The 15759-nt window shown below is 46.9% G+C and overlaps 1 protein-coding gene across 1 annotated transcript; it reads right to left on the reverse strand.

Moving 5' to 3' along the window:
* Nucleotides 1–898: 898 nt before the first annotated feature.
* LOC140565489 (chloride channel protein 2-like) lies at nt 899–15237 on the reverse strand. The gene is made up of 23 exons (XM_072691418.1): nt 15187–15237; nt 13486–13570; nt 11400–11531; nt 10354–10482; nt 10099–10232; nt 9766–9843; nt 9571–9649; nt 9216–9341; nt 7890–7974; nt 7504–7605; nt 7328–7412; nt 6834–6998; nt 6157–6226; nt 5947–6057; nt 5647–5860; nt 5400–5533; nt 5189–5316; nt 4898–4967; nt 3218–3285; nt 3072–3110; nt 2283–2387; nt 2062–2148; nt 899–1081 (listed from the first exon to the last, which is right to left on the reverse strand). Exons 1-23 carry the CDS (start codon nt 15235–15237, stop codon nt 899–901), a joined length of 2460 nt encoding a protein of 819 aa, XP_072547519.1.
* Nucleotides 15238–15759: the final 522 nt, after the last annotated feature.

Raw genomic sequence — 15759 nt, forward strand, 5'->3', positions numbered from 1 at the left:
CTGTTGCTTTAATTAATTAATTAATTTTTTTAATTAATTTTAAAGCGAGAGTTCAGAGCTGTGCCTCGGCCAGCACTGCACTGGAGGGATGTGGGGGAGAGGGTGCCGTCAGCTAGAGGATCTAGAGAGTTCGAGTCCCGGGGAGGACGCTAACCCTCAACATCCTGAGTGCTCACAAGGGCTCAATCTGAGCTCTCAGGGTCTCCCTGGATGCTGATGGTCTTGAACTCGAGATCCTCTGGTCTTTGTGACCGCTCCTCATCTCGCTGGACCCCTCCAGGCTCCTGGCCAGGCGAGAGGAGAGGCGAGGGAGGTTTAAAAAGTGTTGCAATTTAGCTCCTCTGTATTTTAGCACCTCCTCACGTTCAGGTGCAACTGAGGGTGTGGAGGATGAGGAACTGTGGAAGCTAAGGACAACCCCTCCATGGGACTGAAGAACCTGCAGGAAGCTTCAGCTGACCCAGGAGTGGTGCTGGTGCTGGTGCAGGTGCTTGGCTCCTGGTTGACCCCAGAAGCCAAGACCTGTGTGGAAGAGTGAGCGTGTGTGCGCCTCGGTTCGTGGTAAGCGTACTAACCTGGAGCCGGGGCCTCGGTTTGTGGTAAGCGTGGCCCTGGACGTGATCAAGGAGGAAGGCTTCTACAGCTGGGGGTCCAGCTCGAGTGGGTTAATACATTTATTGAAAGCTCAATGAAAAGGAAGCTGATGTCAACATTAACCAAGGAATTCCAACTGGAAAACTGTGGATCAGCCCGTTTAAGCACCTTCTGGAATTCTGTGGGGTTCCCCCCCCCCGTTTTACAAAACAAAAAAAATCAACCAAAACATCTAGAAAACCAAATCCCTGAGAACCCCTCTGCTCCGTCCATCAACGCTCCCACCATCGACCCCCTCCCCTCGTTACTGGTCCTCAGACGCTGCGAGCTGGTTGAGGCTGCTCTGGCTGCCCAGGAGCCTTTGGAGCTCTGTGGCCTCTGGGGTGTCCGTGGCCCTGCGCCTGGTCCTGCTGTCTAAGAAGGTCTCCATGGGAGGGTGCGTTTTGGGGCCGTGTACCTTCACCGATTCCTCAAACCCTTTTTGCAGCTGCAACAGAAAAGATTAAATGCGGTCAGATCATCCGAGGAACTGGGGGCTCACACCCGGTCCGGTGATTGGCCCCTTTTACCACCTTATTTGTTCTGGGACCTCCTCCTCCCTGTGATTGGCCCATTTTACAACATTATTTGGTTTTGAAATCTTCCCCCTTACTGTGATTGGCCCAAATCACCACCTTATTTTTGTTCTGGGACCTCCCCCTAGACTGTGATTGGCCCATTTTACAACATTATTTGGTTCTGGCACCTCCTCTAGACTGTGATTGGCCCATTTTACAACATTATTTGGTTCTGGCACCTCCCCCTAGACTGTGATTGGCCCATTTTACAACATTATTTGGTTCTGGCACCTCCTCTAGACTGTGATTGGCCCATTTTACAACATTATTTGGTTCTGGCACCTCCTCTAGACTGTGATTGGCCCATTTTACAACATTATTTGGTTCTGGCACCTCCCCCTAGACTGTGATTGGCCCATTTTACAACATTATTTGGTTCTGGCACCTCCTCTAGACTGTGATTGGCCCATTTTACAACATTATTTGGTTCTGGCACCTCCTCTAGACTGTGATTGGCCCACTTTCCAACATTATTTGGTTTTGAGACCTCCCCCTTTTTTTGATTGGCTCAAATCACCACATTGTTTATCCTACGACGTCTTCCCTCACTGTTATTGGCCCAAATCATCACCGTGTTTGTCCTGAGACCTCCCCCCTGACTGGGACTGGCCCAAATCACAACCTCTCCCTCACTGTGATTGGTCATTTTCACCACCTATTCATATTCATCACTGGGCAGCTGACCACAGGACCACAGCTGACCAGGTATCATCTGGCTGGTGGATCATTCTCAGCACTGGTCCATGTGAAGCAAGTGCCTCAACGTGACCAACAGGCTGAGAGTGGGTCCACCACCCAACAATTACCAGCCAAGACCGGCACTGTGGTCAGTATCTGCGGTAGGACTCACCTCCCGGCATGACACGACCCCTATGAGTCTCCCGACGCTGGTGACGTACGCATGTTCCAGACCCATGAGCGAGAAGATACTGTGGACCTGAAGATCAGACAGGAAGGGAACGTTAAGTGTTCTGCGGGCGCTGTGGGACTGCTAGCACACCAGGTACAGTTGGGATAACGGACAACTAGACTTAAAAAGCTACTGCAGATGCTAATCCCCTGCTCACAGACCTTCTGCAAGGACGTGCGCTCCACCAGCTGGATGGAAGCAGGATCAATCTTGCAGCTGTTCAAGTCCACCCTTGCCTCGAGCTGCTGCTCCTCCCACTCGAGAATCTGCACCAGGAGAGAGGGACACAGACCAGCCATTGTCTCACACTTCAAAAACAAAGAATGAGCAAGTGCCCCCTGGTGGACCCACAAGGAACTCTGGACTACAGTTTCCAGCTGGCATGAGTTTGGGACCTTTAGATGTTAGACACCCAGGTTTGTTATGAGACCTCCATCTGACTCGGATTGGCCCAAATCACTACTTCATTTGTCTTTTGGCCTCCCCTGTAACTGTGATTGGACCATTTCACCACCTTGTTTGCTATGAGACCTCCCACTGGACCCTGACTAGCCCAAATAACCCCTAGTTTGTTATGACACCTCCATCTGACTCTGATTGGCCCAAATCACTACTTCCTTTTGTCCTTAGGCCTCTCCTGTAACTGCAATTGGCCCATTTCACCACCTTGTTTGCTTTCAAACCTCCCACTGACTTTGGCCCAAATCGCCCCCTAGTTTGTTATGAGACCTCTATCTGACTCTGATTGGCCCAAATCACTACATTTGTCCTTATGCCTTGACTGTGATTGGCCCAAATCACCACTTTGCTTGTTCTAGGACTTCCCCTGTAACTGTGATTGGCCCATGTCACCACCTTGTTTGCTCTGAGACTTCCCTTTGACTATGATTGGCCCATAGACCTCCCCCTCTGACTGGATATCTGGAAATGTAAAGTGTGTAAAGTGTCACCTCTCTTTTGGTCATGGTATCTTCCACATCTGGATCATCCTAAAAAGAAAGACACCATCAGCATTCCTCAGACCTTTTCTTTAAGTGTAAGAGACATCTAGCAAGATTGAGGCAGGACTTCCTTTCTAACAGGAAAGGTCTCTTACCTCCAGTCCCTCCACTATAGAATGGGAACAGAGGAGCGTCTTCAAGGTAACGTCAGAGTCTTGGAAACCTTTGCAGCAAAGTTAGAGATAATAGTCAGGTGACTTGTAATAGAGGTAGCGCCTTGGCTAATGCTAACGCAAGACCACACCACAGCTTTAGGACATTCAGCCGCCACCGTCAGCCCAACACCATCCAACACCAGCTGATATAAGGGCAGGGTTCTTGATCTTTGGCCCTAACCCTAGTACTGGCCCTATAGTCACTTGCGTCAAGGGTTCGCTGACCGTGAAAGCAGTAGTCCAGATCTCTGAAATGGCCTGAGGCTTGATTTCAACTGGCCCGAATCACCCCCTACTTTGAGATCTCCATCCGACTGTGACTGGCCCGAATCGCCCCCTACTTTGAGATCTCCATCCGACTGTGACTGGCCCGAATCGCCCCCTAGTTTGTCATGAGACCTCCATCTGACTGTGACTGGCCCGAATCGCCCCCTAGTTTGTCATGAGACCTCCATCCGACTGTGACTGGCCCGAATCGCCCCCTAGTTTGTCATGAGACCTCCATCCGACTGTGACTGGCCCGAATCGCCCCCTACTTTGAGACCTCCATCCGACTGTGACTGGCCCGAATCGCCCCCTACTTTGAGACCTCCATCCGACTGTGACTGGCCCGAATCGCCCCCTAGTTTGTCATGAGACCTCCATCCGACTGTGACTGGCCCGAATCGCCCCCTACTTTGTCAGGAGACCTCCATCCGACTGTGACTGGCCCGAATCGCCCCCTACTTTGTCAGGAGACCTTCATCCGACTGTGACTGGCCCGAATCGCCCCCTACTTTGTCATGAGACCTTCATCCGACTGTGACTGGCACGAATCGCCCTCTACTTTGTCATGAGACCTCCATCCGACTGTGACTGGCCCGAATCACCCTCCTTCTGGTTTATTCAAAAGTTGTGAGAAGAAGAATTTGGTAGTACTCAACCTGATCCAGGAATCACAACCTAACAATCATCTTCTACCAGATTCGGTCCGAACCCAAAACCCATCCTCAAGCTGTACGAAGTATTCGGGCTAACTGACTCCAGGTTGATCCAGGTTGGACGCATGCTCTGCAGGGTCGGGCACTGCTGCCTTACAGTATCCTGACCTGGATGGACATTGCACAAGACAGACCCTAGATGGAGGGAGGGGGCAGCAGGTCATTAGAAAGCATGGGAGAGAACAAGCAAAGACTGGAAGGAAGGCTTACCAGAAAGGAGACCCAAGCACCAGCCACCGCTGCGTAGCCTTGTCCACCTTGCAGGGGACTCTGTGGATCCCGGATCCAGCCATCTGGAGATCCACCAGGACAATCGTGCTCAAACTTGAGCGATTGTTGTTTTGAGCGTGTGCAATACAACCTTCCATATTTCTGTTTGCTGATGGTGTGTAGTAGGTGTATGGCAGTGTGTTGTAACTGTAAGGACCGAATTATTGAGTTCCTGTACCCCCTAAAGAAATCTAAATTCTGGGGGTCTCTCAAAATAGGCTTTAAGGGCATGGGGTGGTATGTAGTACCTATATAGTAAAGAGGCCTTGCCAGTGAGGTGTTGTAATGGTGATAGATAATTCTGTGACACACTACGATATGCAGTGTGTGTGTGTTTTGTGGTGCTTTAACAGTGTAGGTATCTCTGTACCTCCCTGCGTTGGTCTTCTGGATGGTTTGGTGGAGTGTGTTGTACTAAATGAGCCCCCATCTTTAGAGACCTTAGAGAAAAACACACAGATTTCACAGTTAGCAGGATAAGTAACTCTGTACGTGTTTAGCTGATAGAATGATGCCCACAAGGGGGCGCTATAATAGTTTAAGGTGCTTCCTAAGAGCGGTCACTGGTGTAATTCCAGGGGAAATTTGAGTCTAATTAATGAAGTGATGCATCTGCATGGCTGGGGAATCAGTGTGTCGGCCACTAGTCCTCTTGACTTACCATGAGGTTTTCGTCCTCGCTCTGAGGGCGCTCCTTGAGGTACCTCAGTCGCTGGGCACGACTGAGCTGCCGGGACAGCAGAGCCTGCAGCTGAACTCGCTCAACAGAACCCAGCAGGATCATCGACTCTGAGGAAGACGGAGGTACAGACGTTGGGGAAAGTCCAGATAAACGAAGCCCCTCTTGTGTGGAAATGTGTCAGTGGAGGTACCTGCAGACTTCACCAGGGGGAAAGTTTCGTGCTGTGCCCTGCGCAGGACGTTGTTGACGTCCCTGTATGTGCAGTGAAGCGTGATATACTTCACATCTTTCACCATGATGTCCTCCACCTGAATCGCAGGCGTCCTGAAGAGAGAGCGAGAGATGCATGTGTTAGGGCCAGGGCCGCTTTTTTGGATCTATCGCTGATTTTCAGGTGACGGAGGTGACGGAGGTGACGAGCGGTGACGCGCACTCACTCATGATGGTCCCAGGTGGTCTCTGTCGGGTAAGGCAGCTTCCGGATGCGGATGAGGGAGTCGTACAGGGACGGCTGTAGGCACTGGGCCACCACGTTAGCCACAATAACGGAGAAGAAGATGGGGAAAATGTAGTTGATCTGACCGGTCAGCTCGAACACGATCACTGCCGTGGATATGGTGTGAGTGGCTGCCCCGGACATCGCAGCTGCACCTGCAGGCACACGGGGTTCGTCTTTGCCTGGATTCTCATGCTTGATACACACTAAAGTAGGGTGTCGGTGGACGTGTGTTCATTACCCGCTACAGCGTAGCTTCCTGGTACTGGAGTGTAGAGGGTGCCGTTGGAATGAACCCCGGCAGGTAACACCACAGCTGCCACTTCTCCTACCAATCTGCCGAGGCCGGCCCCTGTTCCAACGGTGCGTATTTATTATTCTCACCATCTCAAACACGCAAACACACACACACATAACACACACCCACAGCATACACAGCGTACACACTTACCAATGACGAAGGCTGGCACAAAGGCTCCGCATGGTACTGGCATGGAGATGGCCACAGCAGACATGAAGAACTGCAGGGAGGTGGGCATGAATGATAGGTACGACGTACTGAGCCTTAACGATGTGAGCGTGGGCACCCAGTGCCCCAATATATGATATGTTAGAATATATGGAAGACATATTTCAGCCATAACATTAACACCACCTCCTTGTTTCTACATGTGTCTATTATATCAGCTTCCCCACATAGCTCTATAATTCCAGACTGTAGTCCATCTGACAGTCCACCAACCATAAATACCCGGCCAACAGCATGCTGTGGGTGGCAGCGTCCTGTGGGCACTGATGAAGGACCGTAGGATGACCAGCGCAAACTGTGCAGCAACAGACACAGAGCTTCGGTCTCTGGCTTCTTCTACAGCTACAAGGTGGTGCATCTAGGTAGGAGTGGACACAGCACCACCACGTCTGGCAGTGTCACTGCAGTGCTGAGAATGACCCACCACCCAAATACTGCAGTCTGCTCTGTGGTGGTCAGGGTGAAAGAAGGGTATGCAGGAACCAACAGGGTATGCAGAGGTGGTGCTAATGTTGTGGCTGATTGCTGTATGTGGATAACGCTGCCCCTGATCTAGGATCTGCAGATTGGCAAGCTTCGGACGTGTGGTGGATGCTGACCTTCATGATGAAGGAGATGGCGAGGGTGCCGAACACGTTGACGTGCGGGTGTTTCCAGGCCACCGAGTGGTCGGAATGGTCGTAATGGTCGAAGTGCTCCTCCTCTAAGTGCTTGGACCAGGTGAGGTTGTCGAAAAGGGCGATCAGGGTTTCCCTCTGCGTCAGCTGTGAGGAGAAAGGCGGTTAGGAGGACGGGCGTGAAGCTCCTAGGCAGCATGCAGGAATTTTACAGAACCCTGCATGTGGGACGGGCCAGGCCTTGGTAACGCTGCGGGAGCTACGCCCGCTGGACGCTGGGCTGTGCTAAGGCCGTCTTAGTGAGGTCGACGAGGCCTGGTAGCCGGGACAGTTTCTGTACTGGGAATATAAAGACCCAGAAGGCCCAAATGTGACGCAAACATGGAGCCAATCTGCGGACCTGTGCTCGGTACCGTTCGGCCCGGCAGTGGACCAGAGCTTCATGAGCTTGTGTAGTGAGGAGAGTGTGGCCTTACCTCGCCCGCCATGAACTGCCCAAAACCAGGAGGGAAGGTCAGCGTTGCCGTGACCAGAGTGACCAGAGCAGGATACAGCACACGCCTACACACACACACACACACACTCGTTAAAGCTGTAGTTTTTTCACAGAGAATGCAGAACACACACACACACACACTGTTGAAGAACTCACGTCTTGACGAGGAACTTGCTGATGGGTCTCGGGCTCCGAATGAAGCGCACCATCACACCGTTCATGAAGACAAAGAACGCCCCAGCAAGACCACTCAGTACACTGAGCGAGCGAGCGAGCGAGAGAGAGCGAGAGAGAGAGTGTTATGGGTGTCACCGGGCGAACAACACACTCGGAGGAAACCGCCGGGTACCCAGATCTGACCCACAGGCTAATAGACGCCATCACTGAAGAGCGCCATCTGCCCACCCGGAGAGAGCAAGGCCTGTTGTGCACCCTCAGGCTCCGGCTGCATGACCCGGGATTCGAACCAGCGACCAACTGACCCAAGCTTATCCTGAGTGTGCACACACACACACACACACACACACACACACAGTACATACCCCAGGACGGAGAAGGACAGAATCTCCAGAAGCTCGTAGGGATGTTCCTGGCGGAACCACGTCTTAAACAGAGGCGTCACGGTTTCTGTAGAGGAAGGAACAGCTCCTATTTGTTATTATCATTATTATTATAATATTTATTATTATTGGATATCTGATCTGATGTCTAATCACGGGTGCGTTAGCATTAGCATTAGCGTTCAGAGCTGGTTCAGAACCAGAGGAAGGAGCTGGGTTCTCTCTCTGGTAGAACAGAGCATTCCCACCATAGTTCGGGTTCGGGACGGAACCTTATATTTTCCCACTGACTAAAATATCACTGCTAGCTTAGCTTAGCTAGCTGGCTGGCTACAAGCTAGCTGGGTGTGTGGGGCTTTTTTAAAAATTAAAAATTATTAATTAATTAATTAATTATTAAAAAATTAATTAAAAATTAAAACGGTAAACAGAAAACATCCAACATTTAGTGGAAGAGTGAAGAGTTTAACCCTCATTTTCGGACAGACTGACTAGCTAACACACTGCGAGCCGTTTTCTGTGGTAGAGAGTTAAGCTAAGCTAAGCTAAGCTAGCTCTCTACGTTCCTCCTCCCCGAACTTTCCGTTCCACCTTAAATAATGCAGCAGTGCCGCGCTGCCGTTGACACTTGCACGCTGTAACGGCCGCGCCACTTAAGGTGGAATGGAGAGTTAGCAGTGGAAGCTAAAAAAATTAGCGTCTGTTTTGGCTGCTGACTGGAAACGTCGTCGAAATGGTCAGTTCTAGTGAAGTTCTGTTTGGTTCTGTTTGGTTCTCCTCACTGAAATAACCTTAACGTGAGGGGTTCGTCTGCAAAAGCTTTTAAAAGCATTGCTAGAGGACGCTAGATATAGCTATTAGCTTAGCTACAGCAAAGCTAAAGCTAATTTGAAGTGGGTCGGAACCTTGGAAGCGGATACAGGGTCCATTAAAAAAAAACCCGAATCGGCTCTGGAATCGGAACATCGTTATTATTAATAACTATAAATAAATAAAGCTGTATAATAGCTTCAGAACTATTATAGGATAGCTCGCTAGCTAGCTAGCTAATAGCTGTAACCAATATTTTGCAATAATTTTAATTTACTATAAAAAACAAAAATAATTACTATTACTACTATTATTTTTTAATTGTGTTTATAAATATCAATCATTAAAAATATATATTAAAATATATTAATTTATTATTTAAATATAAACTTTAATAATATTATTTATAGGAATGTTTATGCAGTCATTAACCATCATTTTACCACAACAAACAAACAAACAAATAAATAAATAACAACAACAGCAGCAGCAACACACCGAATTGTCCGTATAACATTGGCAGTAGTCTGAACACGAAGGCACTGACGGTAGCAGCAAACAGTCCTTTCCAGTAGTTTCTGACCATAAAGAATGAAGAAGCTACTTCTACACTGTACAGCAGACCTGCAAAACACACACACACACACACATTAAATACACACACACACATTAAATACACACACACACATTATATACACAAACACATACACCATCCATACACCTTAGGCTCCTCCGCTCATACGCCGGTAAGACAGGCAAACCAGCACCCCATATAACTGCCAGGAACCCGCCTGAAGGTTGAGCTATGAGTCTAAAGGGACGGTGGTGCACTGGCTCTCAAATATGTCCTCACCTCCAACAGGGGAGCCGAAGCAGCAGGCCAGCCCGACCGCAGAGCCACATATCACCAGCTCGATGTTCCGCGAGTCACTCTAGCGAATACAAAGGACAAGCATGACCAACCTGAGCATGGTAGAAAATCAGTGAGACCAAGCTTGACCAGGCTGGTCATTCAATTTGTAACTGAGATTTTTTATTTTTGCTTTACCTTCTTAACCTTTCCAGCGAAGGAGGTGAATCTGCACAGCTGTGCGGCACAAATGCTCCCGATGTGCACAAAGGGGCTCTGGAGGGAGGAGAGACAGACAATGGATCTGCTGGTCAAGCTGGTCAACCAGTACGAGGTAATTTGTGTACGTTTGAGCTTGATGGCTTAACCCTTGACCATTATGACCAGTGTGGTGACCGCGCTGGTTGACCAGCAGGGTCGGAAAGCACACACTGCTGCACGTAAGCTTCTTTAAATGACATTCTCTCAGTTAATCGATCACTTCAATAGTTTATTGTGTGTGTGTGTGTGTGTGTGTGTGTGTGTACCTACCTCCTTCCCCAGAGGCATGCCACTGCCCAAGGCGCAGGTGAGGCCGACGATTTTGGCCACCAGAGTGTTCAGGCTGAGATGGTCTTTGACATTGACCCCTTTTACAATGGTCTTTATCTCTGGAATTCCGGATCCTGTTGCGGTCAGCAGGTTAGGAGACAGGTCAGTTATCACACACACACAAACACACATATATATGTGGCACATGTATGAAATTAAAGTGTGTGTGTGTGTGTGTGTGTGTGTGTGATTTACCAGCAGCTTGTGGTCCTACGAAGTAGGTGAACAGTGCTGCGAAGCTGATTAGCAGCACAGGAATGGAGACCCAGGCCAGATACTGCAGGATCACGTTACTGTGAGCCTTTCCATACAGCCACCTCGTACCTTCCCACACACACACACACACACAGAAAGAGAGAGAGAGAGAGAGAGTACACTGTTAGACCTACAGACAATATGGGTATTGAATAATTCATAGTGGATATCAAATAATGCATTGTAGGCACTGAATAATTCATAGTGGTTGTGAACAATTCATAGTGGTTGTTGAATACTTCATAGTGGATACTGAATTATATATATATATATTATATATATTATATATTATATATTATATATATATATTATATATATATATATATAGTAGATACCTATAGTAGATACCAAGCAATTCATTATATATACTACATAATTCTTAGTGGTTGTTGAAAAATTTATAGTACATACTGAACGAGTCATAGTACTTACTGTATAATTCATAGTGGATACTGCATAATTCATTGTTGATCCCGATTGAGTCATATTACTTACTGTATAATTCATAATGAATAATTCATAATGGATAATGATTAAGTCATAGTCCTTATGTACATATAACTCATACTGGATACTGTATAATTCATAGTGGATACTGAATAATTAATAGAATTTACTGTATAACTCATAGTGGTAATTGAATAAGTCGTAGTAGGTATATAGTGGATACTTCCTAAATAGTAAGTCCCTGTTTATACTAAATAATTCATAGTGGTTGTTGAACAAATTCATACTAGTAGATACTAAATTATTCATAGTAGTTACTGTATAATTCATAGTGGATACTAAATAATCTATAGTATTTACTGTAGAATTTATAGAGGATACCGATTGTGTAATATTTACTGTAGAATTCATACTGGATACTGAATAATTCATGGTGCTAACTGAATAAGTCATAGTAGATACTCAACATTTATATGAATTTTAGGTTAATAACTGGTCAGCAGGCCGTATGTATAACATTTAACCCTTCACACACTTACTGTCCAGGCCGAGGTCAATGCCGAAGTCCATGGCCCAGCTGAAGACGGCTGGGATGATTCCCAGCAAGATGAGGATGATCCAGTCATCTCCCAAATGCCACAGGAAAAACTTCCTCCACAGTGGGCTACAGACTGCGGAGACAGGGTGGCCTTAATGCACTACAATACCCACAAGGCATAGCTGTGAATTTAGGAGCTGCAGAGAAACTACATCATCCATGAACCTACATTACTCATGATACTACATAACCCATGAACCTACATCACCCATGAACCTACATAACCCATGGACCTACATCACCCATGGAGCTACATAACCCATGGACCTACATCATCCATGGACCTACATCACCCATGGACCTACATAACCCATGGACCTACATAACCCATTAACCTACATCACCCATGAACCTACATCACCCATGGACCTACATCACCCATGGACCTACATAACCCATGAACCCACATAACCCATGAACCTACATAACCCATGAACCTACATAAGCCATGAACGTACATTACCCATGAAACTACATTACCTATGAACCTACATCACCCATGAACCTACAATATCCATGAACCTACATCACCCATGAAACTACATTACCCATTGACCTACATAACCCATGGACTTACATCACCCATGGACCTACATTTGGAGGCATAAATGTGTCATTGTTTGGTTTAATGGTCTTCAAATACAAGGAAAGCTTTTTGTCTGTCAAGAACCTTTAAAATGGTTCTATGTAGCACTATAAAGGGTTCTCTTTGACCGTTTGGGGCCCTCCTCAAAAGTAGACTTTCAAAATTGGTTTTAATGTTATGGCTGATCGGTGTATAGAGCAATGTACATTTAAGGTACAGCCTGCTGGACAGGAGTAGTAAGTGTTGACCTTAGCTGGCTTGGATTCCTAAGTCACACACTGACTGGTGTTGATGGGGCAGCAGTGGAAACTGGCCAAGCTCGCATTCCAGCCGCAAATCTCTGAGAATCCCGCTCTGAACCCAAAACAGCCCGGTCAAACTCGCCCATAACAGAGGCGCCCTGAGGAGATGCCTGCGACCATAGCGTAAACACTCACTGGAAATAGCGTAGTTCCAAGACCTGCTGACATCATTTCCCAAAGCAGCTCTGCAGAAGCCTTTTCAGAAGCTTCCGTGATACCTCCTCATCCGATTCCCAAAATCACTAAAACACAGCTTTCCGAAAACTTCAAAATTCCCAAACCTTTCAAATGACCCCTCAAGGACGCCATAAAACAAGTAGAGGAATTCTGGGAATGGCAATTAGGCCTCATTAATCTGGATTCCCCTTCAGGAAATTGGTACAGTGTAGCGCAAAGCGGTATTCCAGCCTAATTACTTTTACTACTTTTAGTAGTTTGCTTCATCAGTGTTCTTACACTACAATACCCAGCATGCATTGCATCAATATGTCATACTACAGCCCCCAGGGAAAGCCTGCGGTGGTCAGCCAGCCTAGCCACTGAGCTAAAGGGCCATTAAATACACCCAAGCTAGCAGTTGGAGTTTTCCTGAAGTCCCTCCTTAACCAAAAGAACCATAAGTGGTTCTTCAGTGACATTGAACCCTCTAAGAAGACCCCTGAAATGGGTTCTTCGAGGGTTCTTTACTGAAGAAAATGGTTCTAAAAAGAACCGTGACACTAAAAAACCCATTGCATTAACAAATGTCTCAAAGGGAAGCATGTTGTCTGCAAAGAACCTTAAAAAATGCTTCTACGTAGAACCAACATAGAACGTAGAACCAACATCCACCCTCTTTTAGGAGTGTAGATGTTCCCTTCATAAATTCTGATGCTAACACCCAGAAAGGGTGTTCTTCTGATGACTTTTCCATGGAGGTCCTGTTACTGCAAGTATTGCTGCACAGTAGAATAGTGCTCCACCACTGCAGAACCTGCTCAATCCTCCTGAAGGTCCTCCTCTAGCAATCCTACCAGCAGTAGTGGGCCCCACAACTCTAACCACGCCAGCCTACCCTGTCGGTCCCAGGCCCTTAGATTCGTCCTAACCTGTAAGTGCAGAGGTCTATGGTGCTGTAGATGTACTGGATGGTCACTCACGTTTACTCTTGATCCACCGGCCTTTGCTGGAACCCTGCGGCCGCTGCCTGAAGCCGCGGTCATCTTCTCGATCATCTGAATACATCTGTTAAAAACACGGGGAAAGCGAGGATTTGGATTAGGAGTGGAGCGATACCATAACGATTCTACAACCCTGAGGATCTGCCGATACCGAAAGCAATCCGATACTCTTTCCATCTCCTGACCTGTTGACCCCTAGACCTAATTTCTTCTCAGTTCTTCTCATGAAACTTTAGATTACTTTATTATTTGAGTTTGAGACGTAAATATGAACAGAATTTAAATATTGTAATCTGTCTATCTATCTAGCTATCTGTCCATCCATCCACCCATCCATCTATCTATCTATACATCCATCCATCTATTTATCTATCATCCATCCACCCATCCATTTATTAATCTATCTATACATCCATCCATCCATCCACCCATCCATTTATTAATCTATCTATACATCCATCCATCCATCCACCCATCCATTTATTTATCCATCCATCCATCTATTTATCTATCCATCCATCCATCCGTCCATCCATCCATCTATTTATCTATCCATCCATCCATCCGTCCATCCACCCATCTATTTATCCATCCATCCATCCATCCATGTATTTATCTATCCATCCATCCATCCACCCATCTATTTATCTATCATCCATCCACCCATCCATCCATATATTTATCTATCCATCCATCCATCCATCCATCTATTTATCTATCCATCCATCCATTTATTTATCCATCCACCCATCCATCCATCCATCCATTTATCCATCCATCCATCTATTTATCCATCCATCCATCCATCCATCCATCCACCCATCTATTTATCCATCCATACATCTATTTATCTATCTATCCATCCATCCATCCATCCATCCTTCTATCCATCCATGTATGTATCTATCCATCCATCCATCCATCCATCTATTTATCTATCATCCATCCATCCATCCATTCATCCATCCATCTATTTATCCATCCATCCATCCATCCATCTATTTATCCATCCACCCATCCATCCATCTATTTATCAATCCATCCATCCATCCATCCATCCATCTATTTATCTATCTATCCATCCATCCTTCTATCCATCCATGTATTTATCTATTCATCCATCCACCCATCCAACTATTTATATATCAATCCATCCATCCATCCATCCATCCATTTATCTATCCATCCATCCATCCATCCTTCTTTTGGAGCCGCTGCTATTGCAACACTACTGGAGCTCAACAGGCTTGGAGGAGAAAGTGTATAATATTTATGCTCATCATAACGTGTATAATATTTATGCTCATTATAACGTGTATAATATTTATGCTCATTATAACGTGTATAATATTTATGCTCATCATAACGTGTATATTTATGCTCATCATAACGTGTATAATATTTATGCTCATTATAACGTGTATAATATTTATGCTCATTATAACGTGTATAATGTTTATGCTCATCATAACGTGTATAATATTTATGCTCATTATAACGTGTGTATAACTTGTATTTACTGCTGAACAAAATGTGAAAAATCACTGCAACGTCCGCACACCAGCAAGATCCCCAGATCCATTGCACTTTTCCAGCGCAGGATCCAAGCAAGCTGAGTGGGGACCAGAACAGCAGCTCCTAAGATCTCACAACTACAAGGAAAGCAATGGCTGGACTCACCAGTGGCTGCGCCCCCTGCAGTGGGCTCGTTTCCGAGGCATTTCCGGTCATGCTGTGACAGTGGGCGCGAGGAGTGAGGAGTGAGGAGTGGAGTAGGGCTGCCCTGTAGAGGCCGCGACAGACGTAGCCTGTGTCTCTAGCACTTTTGATGTCCGTTTATTTTATACCCCGAAAACCAGCTTCCACATGCTGGAGGGTGAGACTCCGCCCACACAACCTACCCACCCACCTCTGCCTGTCCACCATGACCAACTTTGGCTTCTCTAGAAACAAAACAGAACACAATGTGTAGACTATTTTCCACTCCATGCTGGAGCTGGGCTTGTTTTTGCATACACACAGAAGAGCCTCACTAAAGCAGACAGGCCCAGTGACAGGTTCACAGACTGGTCGAGTGACAGGTCCTGTGGGACCTGGATGGGTCACCCAGCTGTGATTTAGAAAGTTTTGTCCATGGGTTCCATGTTGGCCTCACATATGGATGCCCAACAGGGTCAGTGACGGGACCAGGAGGGGTTAAACGTGGGCCTCGGTTTGGTGGTACACTGCATACGGGGGTCTAGATGTGAGATT

The sequence above is a fragment of the Salminus brasiliensis genome, chromosome 11 (genome assembly GCF_030463535.1).
Source record: "Salminus brasiliensis chromosome 11, fSalBra1.hap2, whole genome shotgun sequence".
Classification (NCBI taxonomy): Eukaryota; Metazoa; Chordata; class Actinopteri; order Characiformes; family Bryconidae; genus Salminus; species Salminus brasiliensis.